Genomic DNA, 22,094 nt, shown 5'->3' with positions numbered 1-22,094 from the left:
TGCTTTGCACATGGTAAGCGCTTAAATACCGTAATTATTATTTTTTTTCCACCCAGAGCCTACAGGGACCAGTCCGGGAGGGTCCTGGGGAGGCGTTGGAGGGAATGATATTGGATTTGCCCTCTTGGCCCTTCTCCCTTTCCTTGTATTTCCTCCGCTCCTGGCACAGGCCCCGGCCCTCCGGAGCGGAAAAACTGAAGGAGTTGCGGGAGGGAGAGAAGTTGCCGAGTCAGAGGCGGGATAGCGCCAGAAAGACACCGAAGGGTCCCAAGAGACGGGGGGTCCGAGACGAGGGCAGGAGCGAGGCCGGCCGGGGGGCCGTGCCCTCCCGTCTGAGGCCTTAGTCCTCAAAGCACCCGGATTTGGGCCTTGGCGCAGCTCGACTGGGATTTTCTCCAGACGGAGCCGGGCCTGCCAGGGGCCACAGGTGGGGAAGGGCCACGTGTCCCCATGGGGAGGGTAGGAGGGCGGGCCGGCCTTCTGGGCAATAGAGCAATTCCAATGAAGCTGCGTGGCTCAGTGGAAAGAGCCCGGGCTTGGGAATCAGGGGACATGGGTTCTAATCTGCTGCGTGACCTTGGGAAAGCCACTTAACTTCTCTGTGCCTCATCTGTAAAATTGAGACCGTGAGCCCCACGTGGGACAACCTGATCACCTTCTATCTCTCCCAGAGCTTGGAACAGTGTTTTGGCACATAGTAAGCACTTAACTACCGTAATTATTATTTTTTCTGTGCCTCAGTTACCTCATCTGTAAAATGGGGATTATGACTGTGAGCCCTTTGTGGTATAACCTGATTACCTTGTATCTCTCCCAGCACTTAGAACAGTGCTCGGCACATAGTAAGCACTTAACTACCGTAATTATTATTTTTCTGTGCCTCAGTTACCTCATCTGTAAAATAGGAATTGAGACCGTGAGCCCCATGTGGGACAGCCTGATCACCTTGTATCTCTCCCAGAGCTTAGAACAGTGCTTGGCACATAGTAAGCACTTAACTACCATAATTATTATTTTTCTGTGCCTCAGTTACCTCATCTGTAAAATAGGAATTGAGACCGTGAGCCCCACGTGGGACAGCCTGATCACCTTGTATCTCTCCCAGAGCTTAGAACAGTGTTTGGCACATAGTAAGCACTTAACTACCATAATTATTATTTTTCTGTGCCTCAGTTACCTCATCTGTAAAATGGGGATTATGACTGTGAGCCCTTTGTGGTATAACCTGATTACCTTGTATCTCTCCCAGCACTTAGAACAGTGCTCGGCACATAGTAAGCACTTAACTACCGTAATTATTATTTTTCTGTGCCTCAGTTACCTCATCTGTAAAATAGGAATTGAGACCGTGAGCCCCACGTGGGACAGCCTGATCACCTTCTATCTCTCCCAGAGCTTGGAACAGTGTTTGGCACATATTAAGCACTTAACTCCATAATTATTATTTTTCTGTGCCTCAGTTACCTCATCTGTAAAATGGGGATTACGACTGTGAGCCCTATGTGGGGTAACCTGATTACCTTGTATCTCTCCCAGAGCTTAGAACAGTGCTTGGCACATAGTAAGCACTTAACTACCGTAATTATTATTTTTCTGTGCCTCATTTACCTCATCTGTAAAATGGGGATTATGACTGTGAGCCCTTTGTGGTATAACCTGATTACCTTGTATCTCTCCCAGCGCTTAGAACAGTGCTTGGCATATAGTAAGCACTTAATACCATAATTATTATTTTTCTATGCCTCAGTTACCTCATCTGTAAAATGGGGATTACGACTGTGAGCCCTATGTGGGATAATCTGATTACCTTGAGCCCACTGTTGGGTAGGGACCGTCCCTATATGTTGACCACTTGTACTTCCCAAGCGCTTAGTACAATGCTCTGCACACAGTAAGCATTCAATAAATACAATTGATTGGCTGTATCTCTCCCAGCACTTAGAACAGTGCTTGGCACATAGTAAGCACTTAAATACCATAATTATTATTTTTCTGTGCCTCAGTTACCTCATCTGTAAAATGGGGATTACGACTGTGAGCCCCATGTGGGATAACCTGATTACCTTGTATCTCTCCCAGCACTTAGAACAGTGCTTGGCACATAGTAAGCACTTAACTACCATAATTATTATTTTTCTGTGCCTCAGTTACCTCATCTGTAAAATGGGGATTACGACTGCGAGCCCCATGTGGGATAACCTGATTACCTTGTATCTCTCCCAGTACTTAGAACAGTGCTTGGCACATAGTAAGCCCTTAACTACCATAATTATTATTTTTCTGTGCCTTAGTTACCTCATCTTGTAAAATGGGGATTATGACCGCGAGCCCCATGTGTGATAACCTGATTACCTTGTATCTACCCCAGCGCTTAGAACACGGCTTGGCACATCGTAAGTGCTTAATAAAAAGCATGATTATTATTTTTTCTGTGCCTCAGTTACCTCATCTGTAAAATGAGGATCACGACTGTGAGCCCCACGTGGGACAACCTGATTACCTTGTATCTACCCCAGCGCTTAGAACATGGTTTGGCACACTGTAAGCGCTTAATAAATATTAAATATTATATTATTATTATTTATTGTTTATATTTATATCATTATTTATATTGTTATATATTATTTTCTATTATTATAAATATTATTAATAAATAGCATGATGATGATTATTATTACAAATGAGATGCAAAAATTCTGCAAATGTTCATCCGCCCCCCGCTCCCTTAGCTAAGGGTCTGTCTGTCTTTGGGACTTCACCCCCCAACTCTGGAGAAACTGAGGCACTAGACGGGAGGACTTATCCAAAGAGGGGGTAGGGGGCCGGCAGGGGCAGAAAGAGATCTGTCTGCCCTCCACCCTACCATTTCCAGTTTTTCATCCCGACCAAGAGACCCAGGACCCATTTTTTTCTGGCCTGCAGAGAGGTAGGGGGTTCATACGATCTGGTTGAGTCTGAGTTTTCCCCTAAATAGCATGATTATTATTATTATTACAAAATAAGATGCAAAAATTCTGCAAATGTTCATCCGCCCCCGCTCCCTCAGCTGAGGGTCTGACTGTCTTTGGGACTTCACCCCCCAACTCTGGAGAAACTGAGGGCACAAGACGGGAGGACTTAGCCAAAGAGGGGACTGAACTGGGTTGGGAGAGGATCCCCATCTGTCCAAGGTGCGAAGCCCCTCCTCATCCCAAGAGGAGGGAACTGGGGGACAAGAGGGTCTTTTAAAGTTTAATTTGGAAACTATGCAGCGGGGTCACCCTGCTGACCTCCCGGTTTAAATCATTCACGGGGCTGTTTGTCCTTAGGTGGATGGGGAGAGGGAGAGGGTGGGGGGGGTCCTGCCAATCTACAGGGGTCGAGGGTCTACAGGGGTGGGGAACAGAGTCATTCATTCATTCATCCAATCGTATTTATTGAGCGCTTACTGTGTGCAGAGCACTGTACTAAGCGCTTGGGAAGTCCAAGTTGGCAACATCTAGAGACGGGGCCCTACCCAACAGTGGGCTCACGGTCTAGAAGGGGGAGTCAGAGAACAAAACATATTAAAACAAAATAAAATAGAGAGTCCAGGCAGGCTGGTCTGAAATCCAGACAGGCTTTGGGGGGGGCGGGGGTCACTGGCTAGGTGAAGCTCCTGAAGTTGGAAGCAATTAGAGAAGCATGCAATGGAAAGAGCACGGGATTTGGAGTCGGAGGTCCTGGGTTCAAATCCCAGCTCCGCCAATTGTCAGCTGTGTGACTTTGGGCACTTCTCTATGCCTCAGTTACCTCATCTGTAAAATGGGGATTAAGACTGTGAGCCCCCCTCTGGGACAACCTGATTACTTTGGAACCTCCCCAGTGCTCAGAACAGTGCTTTGCACATAGTAAGCGCTTAATGATTGCCATCAAAAAAAATTGGAACTGGAGTCCTCCAAGTCCAGTCATGCAGCTGTTTCTTAATAATAATAACAACAATAATAATGATGGTATTTGTTAAGCACTTACTTTGTGCCAGGCACTGCACTAAGCCCTGGGGTGGATACAGCAAATGGGGTTGGACACAGTCACCTGTCCCACGTGGGGCTCATAGTTTCTCAATCCCCATTTTCCAGATGAGGGAACTGAGGCCCAGAGAAGCGAAGTGACTTATCCGAAGTCACCCAGCAGATAAGTGGCGGCAGCCGGGATTAGAACCCATGACCTTCTGACTCCCAAGCCCTTGCTCTAGCCATTAGGGGAGCTGATTGCCCCTCCTCCAACACACACACACACACACACACACACACACACAACACACCACACACACACACTTTTCTCCCCGTTAGAGACAGGAAGTGGTTTGGGACTTCACCCCCAACTCTGGAGAAACTGAGGCACAAGACGGGAGTACTTATCCAAAGAGGGAGTAGGGGGGCCTGCAGAGTGCCGGGAGAGGAAGGGGAAAGGAAAAGGGAAGGGAAAGAAGAGAGAGGAGGGGGTGGCAGGAAGCCTCAGAGGAGGATAAAGTTAAGAGGGAAGAGAGAAAGAGAAACAGAGAGGGAGAAAGGGGGGTGGGGGGGAGAAAGGAGAAAGAGGGAGAAAGGAGAGAGGGAAAAAGGAGAGAGGGAAAAAGGAGAAAGGAAAGAGGGGGAGAAAAAGAGAAAGTGAGAACGACAGAGAGGGAGAGAGAGAAAGGAGAGAACGAGAGAAAGAAAGGGAGAAAGGAGTGAGAAGGTGAAAGAGAGGGAGAAAGGAGAGAAAAGAGAGCGAGAAAGGACAGAGAAAGAGGGAGAAAAGAGAAAATGAGAGAAAGAAAAAGAAACGGAGAAGGGATGGAGAGAGGGAGTAAGGAGAGAGAACGAGAAAAAGAAAGGAGAGGGAGAAAGAGAGAACGAGAGAAAGAAAGGAGAGAGAGGAAGAAAGGAGAGAGAACGAGAGAAAGAGAAAGAAAGGGAGAAAGGAGAGGGGGAAAAGGAGAGAGAACCAGAGAAAGAAAGGGAGAGAACGAGAGCAAGGGGGAAAGGAGAGAGGGAGAAAGGAGAGAGAAAGAAAGAAAGGGGGAAAGGAGAGAGGGAGAAAGGAGAGAGAAAGATAGAAAGGGAGAAAGGAGAGAGAGGGAGAAAGGAGAGAAAGAGAGAAAGAAAGGGGAGAAAGGAGAGAAAGAGAGAAAGAAAGGGAGAAAAGGAGAGGGAGAGAGAAAGGGAGGAGAGAGAAAGAGGGAGAAAGAAGAGAGAGGGAGAAAGGAGAGAGAACAAGAGAAGGAGAAGGAGAGGGAGAAAGAAGAGAGAAAGGAGAGAACGAGAGAGAGAAAGAAAGGGAGGAAAGGAGAGAGAAAAAGAGGGAAAGAGGGAAAAAGAGAGAGGGAAGAAGAGAGAGAAGAAAGAAAGGGAGAAAAAGACAGAAAGAGGAGAGCGAGGATTGGTTCCAGAGCCCCCGGGCACTGCGGCGGTAGGTCCTGGTGCCCCTTGGCACCAGCGATGACCTGAGCCCCGCTCAGGTTGGGCAGAGCGGGCGGCCCCGGGCAAGCGGGGCCTCGGGAGGGAGGCGCCTTATCTGTCCGGCCTCCCACCCGCCACTCCCAGCACGGGGCACCCCACTCCCTGGGCAACCAGCCGCCCCCCTCTGCCACCCCCTCTGCCACCCCCAACGCTGGACAAGTGGGAGAAGGGTCCCTAGGCTTCCAGGCTGCCCCTCTGTCCGGGAGACGGATATGTTACCTATTTGTACATCCCAAGCGCTTAGTACAGTGCTCTGCACACAGTAAGCGCTCAATAAATACGATTGAATGAATGAGGGGCTGCCGGGACTCTGGAGTTGGGGGGTGGGACACCCATGGGTGCACCTGGATGCCTGATTTCCTTGGGCAGCGGAAGCAGGCCCAGCAGGTATGGGCAAGGCCGGTGCCTGGCAGAGCCCGGGAGGGGCAGCAGGGGAAAGGGAGAAGGTCTGACCCTGATCTCTGCAACCCCCTTCCCCCTCATTTTATGAGAAGCAGCGTGGCTCAGTGGGAAAGAGCCCGGGCTTTGGAGTCAGAGGTCAGGGGTTCGAATCCCGGCTCCGCCAATTGTCAGCTGTGTGACTTTGAGCAAGTCACTTCACTTCTCTGGGCCTTAGTTCCCTCATCTGGAAAATGGGGATGAAGACTGTGAGCCCCCTGTGGGACTACCTGATCACCATGTAACCTTCCCAGTGCTTAGAACAGTGCTTTGTACATAGTAAGCGCTTTATAAATGCCATCATTATGATTACTGTTGGCACTACATTGGGCATGGCCTGAGGGAAGTGGGTACATTGTTCTCAGGGCCAAGAACAGCACCCCGCGAGGGAGGGAGGGGGCACCCAGAGCTGGAATGATGTTTGGGGGGGGTGGGGAGAGGGAACCCCAAATGCTGGCTTACTGGAGTGAAACCAGGGCACGGATGACCCAGGTGACCTGGCATCCCCAGGGAAGATGCTGTAGGAAGACGAGCAGTGTGGCCTAGTGGTTAGACCACAGGCCGGAGAGTCCGAAAGGACCTGGGTTGTAATCCCAGCTCTGCCACTTGCCTGCTGTGTGACGCTGGGAAAGTCGCTTCACTTCTCTGGGCCTCAGTTACCTCATCCGTAAAATGGGGATTAGGATTAAGACTGTGAGCTCCATATTTGGGTCATGGATTGTGTGCAACCTGATTAGCTTGTAATATAATGATGATGATGGCATTTATTAAGCACTTACTATGTGCAAAGCACCGGTCTAAGTGCTGGGGAGGCTAAAAGGTGATCAGGTTGTCCCACGGGGGGCTCACAGTCTTAATCCCCATTTTACAGATGACGTAACTGAGGCCCAGAGAAGTTAAGTGGCTGGCCCAAATTCGTACAGCTGACAATTGGCGGAGCCTTGTATCTACCCCAGCGCTTAGTACGGTGCCATGGCACATGATAAGAGCTTAACCAAATACCTTTTTTAAGAAGCAGCTGGCTCAGTGGAAAGAGCAGGGACTTTGGAGTCAGAGGTCATGGGTTCAAATCCCCGCTCTGCCAATTGTCAGCTGTGTGACTTTGGGCAAGTCACTTCACTTCTCTGTGCCTCAGTTACGTCATCTGCAAAATGGGGATGAAGCCTGCAAGCCCCCCGTGGGACAACTGATCACCTTGTAACCTTCCAGCGCTCTAGAACAGCGCTTTGCACATAGTAAGCGCTTAATAAATTGCCATTATTATTATTATTATATTATTATTATTTTAAAAAACAGCAAAAAACAAGAGCTGCTGTTTATTTCCCCCTACGCTCACCCCCATCCTATTGGTTGCACAGGAGGGTGTGTCTGAAACTCCATAACCTTTCTCACTCAACGCTGAAGGGCAAGGTCATGGAAGGGTTCCAGGGTCAGTGCCAACAGGGGTAATAATAATTGTGGTGTTTGTTAAGGACTTACGTAATAATCATAATAACTGTGGTATTTGTCGAGGACTTACTATGTGCCAAGCACTAAGCGCTGGGGTTTATACAAGCAAATTAGGTTGGACACAGTCCCTGGCCCTCTTTGGGGCTCACAGTCTTAATCCCCATTTTCCAGATGAGGTAACTGAGGCATGGAGAAGTTAAGTGACTTGCCCATGGCCAGACAACAGACAAGTGGTGGAGGCGGAATTAGAACTCATGATCGTCTAACTCCCAAGCCCGTGCTCTACCCATTGGGCCACACTGCTTCTCAGCTGGGTAGGCTACCTCCGCTGCCTCTGCTTCTTTCACTCATTCACTCAGTCGTATTTATTGAGCGCTTACTGTGTGCAGAGCACTGTACTAAGCGCTTGGGAAGTACAAGTTGGCAACCTATAGAGGCGGTCCCTACCCAACAGTGGGCTCACAGTCTAGAAGGGACCTCTCCTTCTCCTTGTATCCCTCCCCTGCGCCTTAGAAACCGTGCTTTGCACATAGTAAGCGCTTAACAAATGCCATCATTCTTATTATTATTATAAATACGATTGAATGAAGGAATGAATAAAGACGTTTTGTATCACTCTTGAGAATATCATCATCATCATCAATCGTATTTACTGAGCGCTTACTATGTGCAGAGCACCGTACTAAGCGCTTGGGAAGTACAAACTGGCAACCATATAGAGACAGTCCCTACCCAACAGTGGGCTCACAGTCTAAAAGAGTGAGCTCACAGTCTAAGAATATATTAAACCTTGTATCCCCCGCAGCGCTTAGAACAGTGCTTTGCACATAGTAAGCGCTTAACAAATGCCATTATAATAATAATAGTAATTATTATTATTATTATTATTCTCCTCCATCTCTGGTCTTGACCCTCTCTAGTCTATGTTTCCCGTCTTTCAGACCACTTTCTCCTCGGCCACCAAAGAACCTTGCCAAAATCTAACCCACTCTGCCCTGTCCCGATCCTCCTGGGCCTCTCGGCTGCCTTTTGCTCCTGAAAACACTAACCTTCACAATCCACGGGACACAAATCTTCCCATCTTCAAAGCCCTTTTGGAAATCACATCTCCTCCAAGAGGCCTTCTCTGGTTAATATTTAATCTTCCCAGCTTCTATCCACCCCCCCAAACCAGCTGCCGCTTTAGCATTTCCGCAACCAACTCAACACTTACTCTTAACATTCCTTAGCCCTTATGCATACATCTTTCATACCCTAATTACTTAAATACTAACTCACTTACAGATCCTCTTTTCCTCCTTCCTCCTCGCTGTAATTTATTTCAGACTCCCACCTGCTCGATTCATACTCCCGGAGAGCAGGGATCATGGCTCCCAAACTCTACCCTGTGCTCCCGAGCATTTAGTGCGATGTTCGGCACCAGTACGTGCTCAGGAAATGCACTCAATAAATAAATGCCACTGTGAGACCTTGGGCAAATCACTTAACTTTTCTGAGGCTTTAGTTTCCTCAACTGTAAAATGGGGATACAATATCTGTTCTCCCCTCCGATTTAGACTGAGCCCCCATGTGGGACAGGGACCTGATGACCTATCCAGTGCTTAGAACAGTGCTCAGCCCTTAGAAAGTGCTCGACGAATGTAACAATAATATAATAATAGTACTGATAATTTATTCAGGCATAACAATAATAATAATAATAATGATACATAATTGATTCCAGTGCTTGTGCCTGGGACGTATATCTGCTGTAGTCATCACATTCTTGTTCTTGCCGTCCTCGCGTGCTTCTTAAGGGCATGGCGCTCATCTCCTGTTTCTATTGCATTTCTTTGATGCTATTTGTTAAACGCTTACTATGTGCCAGGCACTTTACCTAAGCACTGATAATCAGGTTGGACACGTCCCTGTCCCACATGGGGCTCACACGCTTAATCCCCATTTTACAGGTAACAAGCACAGAGTCACTCAGTCAATCATCAGTCAATTGCGTTTTATTGGGCACTCACTGTGTGCTGAGCATTATACCTAAAATCCTAGGGATTTAGTATTACAGACACATTCCCTGCCCTCAACGAGCTTACAGTCCTAGAAAGGGAGACGGGCATTAATATAAATAAATTGCAGATGCGCACATAAGTACATCGTGTACACAGAGAAGTAAAGGGACTTTCCCCCTGCTAGACCGTGAGCCCGCTTGTTGGGTAGGGACCATCTCTATATGTCCCTAGCGCTTAGTACAGTGCTTTGCACACAGTAAGCGGCTCAATAAATACGGACTGAATGAATGAAAAGGTCACACCAGCAGACAAGTGGCAGAGCCGGGGCTAGAACCCAGGTCCTTCTAACTCTCAGGCCCGTGCTCTAGCCACCATGTCCCCAAGTGCTGGTCCAGTGAGCACTTTGCACCCAATGTCAACCAGTTGTCTTCACTGAGTACTTATTGTATGCAGAGCACTGTACTAAACGCTTGGGAGAGTACACCACAACAATACAACAGACATGTTCCCTGCCCCGTGCCAGTGTTACATACACAATAATTGCTCTGCCAGCATCATCATCATCATCAATCGTATTTATTGAGCACTTACTATGTGCAGAGCACTGTACTAAGCGCTTGGGAAGTACAACTGGCAACATATAGAGACAGTCCCTACCCAACAGAGGAATCCTCTCTCCAGTTTTATCGCCCCATCTCCCTCCTACCATTCCCCCCCAAACTCCTTGAGATAATTGTCTATACTCACTGTCAAATTCCCCTCTACCGATTCTCTTCTTGATGCCTTCCAATCAAGTTTCCACCCTCTTCATTCCCCAGAAACTGCCCTCCCTAAGGTTATAAACGATCTCCTTCTTGACAAATATATATATATTATATATGTATACAAGTTTGTACATATTTATTACTCTATTTATTTATTTTACTTGTACCTATCTATTCCTATTTAATTTTTTTGTTAGTATGTTTGGTTTTGTTCTCTGTCTCACCCCTTTAGACTGTGAGCCCACTGTTGGGTAGGGACTGTCTATATATGTTGCCAGCTATGTACTTTCCCAAGCGCTTAGTACAGTGCTCTGCACACAGTAAGCGCTCAATAAATACGATTGATTGATTGATTGATTGATTGACAAATCCAACAGCCTCTACTCCATCCTACTCCTTCTCACCGCTCAGCCTGTCTTCGACACTGTCCACCAACACCCCTTCTCCTGGAAACTATACTAAGCGCTTGGGAAGTACAAGTGGATGTACAAGTGGATAGAGCACGGGCCTGGGAATAAGACGGTCATGGGTTTCTAATCCCTGCTCAGCCACTTCTCTGCTGTGTGACTTTGGACAAGCTACTTCACTTCTCTGGGCCTCAGTTACCTCATCTGTAAAATGGGGATTTGGACTGTGAGCCCCCCGTGGGACAGAGACTGTGTCCAACCCGATCTACCCCCAATGCTTTGTACAGTGCCTAGGCACCTAGCAAGTGCTTAACAAATGGCATAATTTTCTCTTTTGTTTCCTTTTTTTTACAGAACTCTTCGTACATGCTTTGCTCCATAAATATTATTGATAGTTTTGCATTCTCACCAAGTGCTTAATAAAGTGCTCTGCAAACAGTATGTAGGTAAATATAATGGACTTGATTGCATTTTACTCTACCAAGCGCCCCCTTAGTACAGTGCTCTGCACACAGTAAGCGCTCAGTAAATACGATTGAATGAATAATGAATAAATATGATTGATTGTACTCTACCAAATGCTTAGAACAATGCTCTGCACACGGTATGTGCTCAAATAAATACTGAATTGATTGTATTGTACTCTACCAAGCGCTAAGGCAGGGGACGGGAGGAGGACCCTGGGAAGGTCCCCCCTTTTAGACTGTGAGCCCACTGTCTCTGTGTGTTGCCAACTTGTCACTTCCCCAAGCGCTTAGTACAGTGCTCTGCACACAGTAAGCCGCTCAATAATACGATTGATTGATTGATTGATCTGACCAGGTGTAAAGGCCTTTTGGGTCTTGACAAGGAAAAGACTCTAATGGGGGGGGGGGAGGTCATCATAGCATTATCATCATCATCCAAAGAGAGGCTGGGGTGTGATCCCCCTCCCCACAACATTTATATATATTTGTACATATTTATTACTGTATTTTACTTGTACATATTTACTATTCTATTTATTTTGTTAATGATGTGCATAGAGCTTTAATCTCTATTTGTCTCTGACGATCTCTTAACACCCGTCTACGTGTTTTGTTTTATTGTCTGTCTCCCCCTTCTAGACTGTGAGCCCGTTGTGGGGTAGGGACCCGTCTCTATATGCTTCCTGACTTGTACTTCCAAGCACTTAGTAATAGTAATAATCAATGGCAATTTATTAAGCGCTTACTATGTGCAAGGCACTGTTCTAAGCGCTGGGGGAGATACAAGGCTGATCAGGTTGTCCCACGGGGGGCTCACAGTCTTCATCCCCATTTTACAAATGAAGGGACCTCAGGCACAGAGAAGTGAAATGATTTGGCCCAAAGTCCACCCAGCTGACAAGGGGCAGGAGCCGGGATTTGAACCCATGACCTCTGACTCCATAGCCCGGGCCTCTTTTCTGCTGAGCCACGCTGCCGTGTATGGTGCTCTGCATACAGTAAGCGCTCAATAAATACGATTGAATGAATGAATGAATGAGCAATCAATTAATAGTATTTATTGAACGCTTTCTGTGTGCAGAGCACTGTACTAAGCGCTTGGTTGAGTATAATGTAGCAGAGGTGACAGACACATTCCCTGCCCAATCAATCGGTTTTTTTTTTTAGCGTTCCCTATCCTGACTCAGTGGCAACAGCCCGGGCTTGGGAGTCAGAGGTTGTGGGTTCGAATCCCAGATCCGCTACTTGTCAGCTGGGTGATTTTGAGCAAGTCACTTCACTTCTCTGGGCCTCCGGTTACCTCATCTGTAAAATGGGGATTAAGACTGTGCAGCCCCCGGCCCCACCCCCCCCCGGTGGGAACAACCCTCATTGCCTCTGTACCCCCCCGCCCCAGCGCCTCTAGAACAGTGCTTGGCACATAGTAAGTGCTTAACAAAATGCCATTATTATTATTAGAACAATGCTCTGCCACACCAGCACTGCGCTCAGTATATATGATTGATTGTATTGTACTCCACCAAGTGTTTAGTACAGTTCACTCTGCACGAACGAGGCGCATCCAATTCGTTCATTTCATTCAATCGTATTTACTGAGCGCCTTTACTTTGTGCAGAAGCACTGGACTAAGCGCTTGGGAAGTACAAGTTGGCAACAATATAAAGACGGTCCCCTACCTAACAACGGGCTAACAGTCTGGAAGGGGGGAGAAGGACAAACAAAACAACAATATTAATGAAATAAAATAAATAGAATAGTCAATACTGTACAAGATGCATATGTACAAGATGCATATGTACAAGCTAGATGCACAGCATTGACAAAAGAGAATAGTAAATATGTACAAGTAAAATAGAGTAATAAATCTGTACAAACATATATACAGGTGCTGTGGGGAGGGGAGGAGGTAGGGTGGGGTGGATGGGGAGGGGGAGAGATAAAAGGGGCTCAGTCTGGGGGGGCCTCACTATACAATACGATTGATGATTAAGGAGAAGGACATATATGCATGTATATATGTTTGTATATATTTATCTACTCTATTTTACCTTGTACATATTTTATTCCTATTTATTTTATTTTAGTTGATGTGTTTTGTTGTGTTGTCTGTCCTCCCCCTTCTAGACTGTGAGCCTGCTGTTGAGTAGGGGACCGTCTCTATACTGATTGCCAACTTGTACTTCCCAAGTGCCTTAGTACAGTGCTCTGCACACCGTAAAGTGCTCAATAAATACGATGATGATTAAGGAGAAGGACGTATATCCATGTATATATGTTCTGTATATATTTATCTACTCTATTTTACTTGTACATATTTATTCTAATTTATTTCTATTTTGTTAAATATGTTTTGTTTCATTGTCTGTCCCCCTTCTAGACCGTGAGCCCGCTGTTGGGGTAGGGACCTTCCTCTATATGTTGCCAACCTTGAACTTCCCAAGCGCTTAGTCCCAGTGCTCTGCACACTGTAAGCGCTCAATAAATACGATTGAATGAATGATACAAGTTGCAACATATTGAGGACGGTCCCCTACCCAACACGGGGCTCACAGTCTAGAAGGGGGAGACAGACACAACAAACAAAACCATTGTGGTAGGTGTCAAGTCGTCAGAATAAATAGAAGTTAAAGCTAGATTCACTCATTCAGTTGTATTAATTGAGCGCTTACTGGGTGCCAGAGCCACTGTTACTAAGCGCTTAGGAAAGTACAGGGTTGGTACACACATAGAGACGGTTCCCTACCCAAAGGCGGGCTCAACAGTCTAGAAGGGGGAGAGACAGGCAACAAAACCAACACATATTAACAAAATAAAATAAATAGAATAGTCAATATGTACAAGATGCATATGTACAAGCTAGATGCAGAGCATTGACCAAAATAAATAGAACGGTAAATATGTACAAGTAAAATAGAGTAATAAATCTGTACAAACATATATACAGGCATTGTGGGGAGGGGAAGGAGGTAGGGCGGGGGGTATAGGAGAGGGAGAGGGAAAAGGGGGCTCAGTCTGGGGGGGCTCAATAAATATGATTGATGATTAAGGAGAAGGATATATATATATATGCATGTATATATGTTTACAGATTTATTACTCTATTTATTTTACTTGTACATATTTATTCTCTTTATTTTATTTGGTGTTTTGTTGTCTGTCCTCCCCCCTCTAGACTGTGAAGCCCGCTGTTGGGTAGGGGACCGTCTCTAGATGTTGCCAACTTGGACTTCCCAAGCGCTTAGTACAGTACTCTGCACACAGTAAGCGCTCAATAGGTACGATTGAATGAATGAATGAATGAATATGCAGGCGCTTTGGGGAGGAAAAGGAGGTAGGGCGGGGGGGAATGGGAAGAGGAAAAAGGGGGCTCAGTCTGGGGGGGGCTCAATAAATAAGATTGATGATTAAGGAGAAGGAAGAGGAAAGGGGAAGGAGTTCCTCTCCCCCTCCTTCCCCTCCCCACAGCACCTGTATATATGTATATATGTTTGTACGGATTTATTACTCTATTTTATTTGTACATATTTATTCTATCTATTTTGTTTTGTTAATATGTTTTGTTTTGTTCTCTGTCTCCCCCTCCTAGACTGTGAGCCCCGCTATTGGGTAGGGACCGTCCTCTAGATGTTGCCAACTTGGACCTTCCCAAGCGCTTAGTACAGTGCTCTGCACACAGTGAGCGCTCAATAGATACGATTGAATTGAAATGAATAGGTGACGGTCTCTATATGCTGGCCAACTTGGACTTCCCAAGCGCTTAGTACAGTTGCTCTGCACACAGTGAGCGCTCAATAGATACGATTGAATGAATGAATAGGACGGTCTCTATATGCTGCCAACTTGGACTTCCCAAGCGCTTAGTACAGTGCCTCTGCACACTCAATAGATACGATTGAATGAATGAATGAAGGCGCTGTGGGAGGGGAAGGAGATAGGGGCTGGGGGAGAGGAATGGGGAGAGGAAATCAATCAATCAATCAATCAGTCGTATTTATTGAGCACTTACTGTGTGCAGAGCACTGTAACTAAACGCTTGGCAACATTATAGAGACGGTCCCTACCTAACAGTGGGCTCACAGTCTAGAAGGGGGGGGAATAATCCATCAATCAATCAATCAAATCAATCAATCGTATTTATTGAGCACTTACTGTGTGCAGAGCACTGTACTAAGCGCTTGCGAAGTACAAGTTGGCAACATATAGAGACAGTCCCTATGCAACAGTGGGCTCACAGTCTAAAAGGGGGGAGACAGAGAACAACACCAAACATACTAACAAAATAAAAATAAATAGAATAGATATGTACAAGTAAAATAAATAGAGTAATAAATGTGTACAAACATATATAGGGAGAGGAAATAAATCAATCGTATTTATTGAGCGCTTACTGTGTGCAGAGCACTGTACTAAGCGCTTCGGGAAGTCCCAAGTTGGCAACATATAGAGATGGTCCCCCACCCGACAATCAATCAATCAATCAATCGTATTTATTGAGCGCTTACTGTGTGCAGAGCACTGTACTAAGCGCTTGGGAAGTCCAAGTTGGCAAACATATAGAGACAGTCCCTACCCAACAGTGGGCTCACAGTCTAAAAGACAGTGGGCTCACAGTCTAGAAGGGGGGGGGACTAAGCTGCCAATAGGGAGAAGCAGCCTAGTTAGACTGTGAGGGCCCACCCGTTGGGTAGGGACTGTCTCTATATGTTGCCAACTTGGACTTCCCAAGCGCTTAGTACAGTGCTCTGCACACAGTAAGCGCTCAATAAATACGATTGATGATGATGATGGATAGAGCACGGGCTCAGTTTGGGGGGGGGGCTCAATAAATACGATTGATGATTAAGGAGAAGGGAAATGGGGAAGGAGGGGGGATTCCTGGTCACCTTGTAACCTCCGCAGCGCTTAGAACAGTGCCTCGCACATAGTAAGCGCTTAATACCTCCAAGCTAGCTCTCTTCCTCCCTTCAAGGGCCCTACTGAGAGCTCACCTCCTCCAGGAGGCCTTCCCACACTGAGCCCCTTCCTTCCTCTCCCCCCTCATGCCCCTCTCCATCCCCCCATCTTACCTCCTTCCCTTCCCCATAGCACCTGTATATAAGTATATATGTTTGTACATATTTATTACTCTATTTATTTATTTATTTATTTTGCTCTGTACATATCTATTCTATTTATTTTATTTTGTTAGTATGTTTGGTTTTGTTCCCCTGTCTCCCCCTTTTAGACTGTGAGCCACTGTTGGGCAGGGACTGTCCTCTATTGTTGCCAACTTGGACTTCCCAAGCGCTTAGTACAGTGCTCTGCACACAGAAGCGCTCAATAATACGATTGATGATGATGATGATGATGATGATTATTATTCAGGTAAGCCTGAGAAGGAAATTTGGGCTTGACAGACGGAGGGGTCGCTCAGAGGCGGCAGAGGGCGCCCAGAGAGCAGCGCCGGCGAAGCCCCGCCCCTTCATTCCACGCTCTCCCCCGGTGCGTGCGTGCGTCAGTGCGTGCGTCCCCCGGCACGTGACCAGGGAGGCGCGCCAGACCCGGAAGCGGCGTCCGGAGCGAAGACCCGGAGCGGGATTAGGATCGGGAGCAGGATGAGCGCGGGGACGGCGCCCCCTGCTGGCGGGGCGGTGACAGGCAGCGGCGTGCGGCTGGTGGTGGAATATTGGTAAGAAAGGGGGACGGTCCCTCATTTGGGGGGCCCGGCTTCAACTCCCCCAAATTCCCATCCTATCCTCCAAAGACGCCCCAAACCGAAGCCCCTCCCTCTCCCCAGTGCCCCACCCCCTCCAGCTGACCCCCCCCTGCGGCTGACCACCCTCTCCATATTTTATTTTTATTTTACAATGGCACTTATTAAGCGCTTACTGTGTGCAAAGCACTGTTCTAAGCGCTGAATAATAATGAGGGCATTTATTAAGCGCTTACTATGTGCGAGGCGCTGTTCTAAGCGCTGGGGAGGTTACAAGGTGATCAGGCTGTCCCACGGGGGACTCACAGTCTTTATCCCCATTTTACAGATGAGGGAACTCAGGCCTAGAGAAGTGGCTTGCCCAAAGTCAGGCCCAGAGAAGTGAAGTGACTTGCCCAAAGTCACCCAGCTGACAATTGGCGGAGCCGGGATTTGAACCCATGACCTCTGACTCCAAAGCCCGTGCTAGCCCCCTCTCCCTGTCTTACCTCCTTCCCCTCCCCACAGCACCTGTATATATGTATATATGTTTGTACGGATTTATTACTCTATTTATTTTATTTGTACATATTTATTCTATTTATTTTATTTTGTTAATATGTTTTGTTTTGTTGTCTGTCTCCCCCTTCTAGACTGTGAGCCCACTGGTGGGTAGGGACCGTCTCTAGATGTTGCCAACTTGGACTTCCCAAGCGCTTAGTACAGTGCTGTGCACACAGTAAGTGCTCAATAAATTCGATTGAATGAATGAATGAATGAAGTGCTTACTATGTGTGAAGCACTGTTCTAAGTGCTGGGGAGGTTACAAGGTGATCAGGTTGTCCCACAGGGGCTCACAGTCTTTATCCCCATTTTACAGATGAGGTAAATCAGGCCCAGAAACGTGAAGTGACTTGCCCAAAGTCACCCAGCTGACAATTGGCGGAGCCGGAATTTGAACCCATGACCTCCGACTCCAAAGCCCAGGCTCTTTTCCACTGAGCCACACTGCTTCTATTCATTCATTCATTCAAGTGTATTTATTGAGCGCTTACTGTGTGCAGAGCACTGGACTAAACACTTGGGAAGTACAAGTTGGCAACATATAGAGACAGTCCCTACCCAACAGCGGGCTCACAGTCTAGAATGCTTCTAATGATGATGGTATTTGTTAAGCGCTTACTATCAATCAATCAATCAATCAATCGTGTTTATTGAGCGCTTACTGTGTGCAGAGCACTGGACTAAGTGCTTGGGAAGTCCAAGTTGGCAACATATAGAGACAGTCCCTACCCAACAGTGGGCTCACAGTCTAAAAGGGGGAGACAGAGAACAAAACCAAACATACTAACAAAATAGAATAGAATAGATATATACAAGTAAAATAAATAGAGTAATAAATATGTACAAATATATATACATATATACACGTGCTGTGGGGAAGGGAAGGAGGTACGATGGGGGGATGGAGAGGGGGACGAGGGGGAGAGGAAGGAAGGGGCTCAGTGTGGGAAGGCCTCCCGGAGGAGGTGAGCTCTCAGTAGGGCCTTGAAGGGAGGAAGAGAGCTAGCTTGGCAGGTGGGCAGAGGGAGGGCATTCCAGGCCAGGGGGAGGATGTGGGCTGGGGGTCGATGGCAGGACAGGCGAGAATGAGGCCTAATGGTGAGGAGATTAGCGGTGGAGGAGCGGAGGGTGCGGGCTGGGCTGGAGAAGGAGAGAAGGGAGGTGAGGTAGGAGGGGGGCGAGGTGATGGACAGCCTTGAAGCCCAGGGTGAGGAGTTTCTGCCTGATGCGCAGATTGATTGGTAGCCACTGGAGATTTTTGAGGAGGGGAGTAACATGCCCAGGGCGTTTCTGGACAAAGACAATCTGGGCAGTGGCATGAAGTATGGATTGAAGTGGGGAGAGACACGAGGATGGGAGATCAGAGAGAAGGCTGATGCAGTAGTCCAGACGGGAGAGGATGAGAGCTTGAACGAGCAGGGTAGCGGTTTGGATGGAGAGGAAAGGGCAGATCTTGGCAATGTTGCGGCTTACTATGTGCTAAGCACTGTTTTAAGCACTGGGGGGTTACAAGGTCATCTGGTTGTCCCATGTGGGGCTCCCAGTCTTCATCCCCATTTGACAGATGAGGGGACTGAGGCCCCAGAGAAGTTGTGACTGGCCCAAAGTCACACGGCTAAGTGGCGGAGCCAGGATTGGAACCTGTGACCTCTGACTCCCAAGCCTGGGAGTCAGGTATACAGATAGATAGATAGATAGATAGATAGATATAGATATGTACAAGTAAAATAAATAGAGTAATAAATACATACAAACATATATACATATATATATGTTTGTATGTATTTATTACTCTATTTATTTTACTTGTACATATCTATTCTATTTATTTTATTTTGTTTATTTTATTTTGTTAATATGTTTTGTTTTGTTCTCTGTCTCCCCCTTCTAGACTGTGAGCCCACTGTTGGGTAGGGACCGTCTCTATATGTTGCCAACTTGCACTTCCCAAGCACTTGGTACAGTGCTCTGCACACAGTAAGCGCTCAATAAATATGATTGATTGATTGATTTCCACTGAGCCACGCTGCTTCGCCATCTTTATTACTCTGTTTATTTTACCGGTACACATTTACGATTCTATTTATTTTGTTAATGATGTGCATCGAGCTTTCCTTCCATTTATTCTGACGACTTGACACCTGTCCGCATGTTTTTGTTTTGTGGGTCCCGTCTCCCCCCCTTCTAGACTGTGAGCCCGCCGTTGGGTAGGGACCGTCTCTCTATGTTGCCAGACTTAGGGACTTCCCAAGCGCTTAGTCCAGTGCTCTGCACACAGTAAGCGCTCAATAAATATGAATGAATGAATGGCCAGGCCCCGCTTCTCACGCCCTCCCTCGCCCTGGCCACCCCTGATTCACCGGTCGCCCACCCCCTCGGGTTGGACCACCCTCCCCAATCCTCATCCCCCCACCACCCCTCCAGCTGGCCACCTCCGATCCCCAGCGGACCCCCCCCCAGCCCCAGCCGCCCACCCCTTTTGGCTGACCCACCCCCCAATCCCCAGCCCCTACTGCCCACCCCCTCGGGCTGACCACCCCCCCATCTTTTCCGCCCGCCAGCGAACCTTGCGGCTTTTGAGGCCACGTACCTGGAGCTGGCCAGCGCCGTGAAGGAAGAGTAATCCGGACATCGACATCCAGCCCCGTCCCGGAGGAGGCACAGGTGACGTGGGGTTCGGGGTGGCCCCGGGCACGGCCAAGGCAGGCTGGGCAGGGCCAGTTCAGGCTCCAGGGGCCCTAGGCTCCCTAAACAATTTGGGCACGCCAAGCCCCCTATCCTTCACTCGTGGCCTAGTGAATAGACCCCCACACACCTGGGAGCCAGAGGACAATGGGTTCTAATTCCGAATCCGCCACATGACTACAGAGTGACCTCGGGCAAGTCACTTCACTTCTCTGTGCCTCAGTTGCCTCATCTGTAAAACGTGAGCCTCATGTGGGACATGGACTGTGTCCAACCTGATTAGCTGGTATCTACTTCAGCGCTTGGCGTTAAGCTCTTAACAAGTACCACAGTTATTATTTTATCGATACGTTGAAGGGGGCAGCCCTGTTTTCCTACCTCTCCCCTTCGCCCCAAGCCCAGTCCCTGCAGCCCAGGGAGGGAGGGGTCTTTGCATCTGGAATCAGAGGGTTCCAGAGGCGACCTTGCCTTTTTCACACCCCAAACAACCATTCCCTCCCGGTGAGGTCCCTGAAATTTCTATTTCTCTGTCGCCTTCTCCCCCCGCAGCCTGCCCACACCCGGAGAAGACCCCGGGACCCTGTTTCCCAGCCTCCCCCGAATCTAGGATGGTCTCATCAGCCCCTCCAGGCTGTAAGCTCCTTGTGGGCAGGGAACGTGACTACCGACTCTGTTCCGTTATAGTACGCTGTTCTGCGCACAGTAAGGGCTCAATAAATACCGTCGATTGATTAGAGGCAGAAGGAGGAGGAGGAGTCAAAAAAAAAAATCCATCACCCAGCCAGGGACCCGCCAGCATGGAATGGGGTGGGGCTCGCTGAATCAGCCAGGGTAAACTGAGGGCACTGAGAGGGCCTGGGGGAACATAGCGGTCCAGTCCCCTTCGTGGTGACCACCCAGGGAAGGCGATGTCCAGCTTCTGTTCTGCCCAGGAAACCGGAGCTGAAGACGGCAAGGAGACTCCAGCGGTCCTCCTGCCCCCTGCTCACCCCTCTCCCCATCTCCCTTCCCTCCAGGGGCCTTTGAGATTGAAATCAACGGTCAGTTGGTCTTCTCCAAGCTGGAGAATGGAGGATTCCCATACGAGAAGGATGTGAGTAACCGGGCGGCCGGCCGGACGGGTGGGGAGGACTCAGGGAGCTCGGGCGGGATCGGGTCCTCCCGTCCTCATTGGGCTCGACCCCCGACCTCCCCCTTCCCTCTTGTTTCCCCCGCCCCGTCCCCAGCTCATGGAGGCGATCCGCCGGGCCAGCCTCGGGGAGCCCTTGGAGAAGATCACCAATAGCCGGCCTCCCTGCAGCATCCTGTGACGGGGCCCTGGGCGTGTTTCCGCCCTTCTGATTGACAACGTGTAGCTCCCCTCCGGCCCGGGGGGGGATCCAGGCCTGCCTCCCTGCCCTCTGAAGGGGGAACTTGGGTAAGAGGGCTCCTCAGCCAATTTACACCCCCTGCAGAAGTGCCTGCCCTCCCACGGTGCCCCCTGACCTTTAATTTATGCCCCATGCTCCCCTTCCTCTTTGGAGCACCCCAGCAATAAAGGTCACACTACAGATCCCCACCCTGGGTGCCTGGAGTCTCTCCCCCGCCAGCCTAGGACAGGGAGGGGATGGGGGGGTCCAAGCCGGGAGGAGGGAAGGGAGCTTTATCTGGTCGTTATCCTGAGAGGAAGAAGCAAAGACCCGGGGCAACCTGTCTCCCCCCTTCTTCAAACATCATCATCAATCGTATTTATTGAGCACTTACTATGGTGCAGAGGCACATGTACTAAGCGCTTGGGAAGAGTATTCAACACTTCCTTAAATCCCAGAGACCCAACCTCCTGCCTCTTCCCTCCCGTCACGGCCCCGTCTCCATCCTTCTTCGTAGACTGTAATTTCATCTCTAGGCTGTGAGCTCGTTATGGGTAGAGAATGTGTCTGCTAATTCCGTTGTTACTCTCCCAAGTGCTTATTACAGTGCTCTGCACATAGTAAGTGCTCAGTAAATACCATGGATTGATTAGGTCTTTAAATCCCAGCTGTTCTCAAAAGGGAGTCGGGGCTGGGACTAATAGGGGCTCCTCCCCCTCAGCTTCCTGGAATCCGGAGGCAGAGGGCTGCAGTCAAACGGATAATAAGAATGGTATGTGTTAAGTGCTTATTATCCGTACTATGCACTGGGGCATATACAAGTTAATCAGCTTGTGTA

The 22,094-nt window shown here is 48.3% G+C and overlaps 1 protein-coding gene across 1 annotated transcript; it reads left to right on the top strand.

The window, feature by feature from the left end:
- Nucleotides 1-294: 294 nt before the first annotated feature.
- MIEN1 (migration and invasion enhancer 1) lies at nucleotides 295-21,463 on the top strand. Its single transcript, XM_038754400.1, is given in 7 exon segments — nucleotides 295-427; nucleotides 16,352-16,655; nucleotides 19,784-19,796; nucleotides 19,798-19,842; nucleotides 19,844-19,886; nucleotides 20,924-21,000; nucleotides 21,134-21,463. Coding segments are annotated over 6 exon segments (336 nt in total). The 5' UTR covers nucleotides 295-427; nucleotides 16,352-16,581; the 3' UTR covers nucleotides 21,218-21,463.
- The last annotated feature ends 631 nt before the right edge of the window (nucleotides 21,464-22,094 follow it).

This window comes from Tachyglossus aculeatus, chromosome 11 (genome assembly GCF_015852505.1).
Source record: "Tachyglossus aculeatus isolate mTacAcu1 chromosome 11, mTacAcu1.pri, whole genome shotgun sequence".
Classification (NCBI taxonomy): domain Eukaryota; kingdom Metazoa; phylum Chordata; class Mammalia; order Monotremata; family Tachyglossidae; genus Tachyglossus; species Tachyglossus aculeatus.
This window is presented reverse-complemented; position numbering and strand designations above follow the sequence as displayed.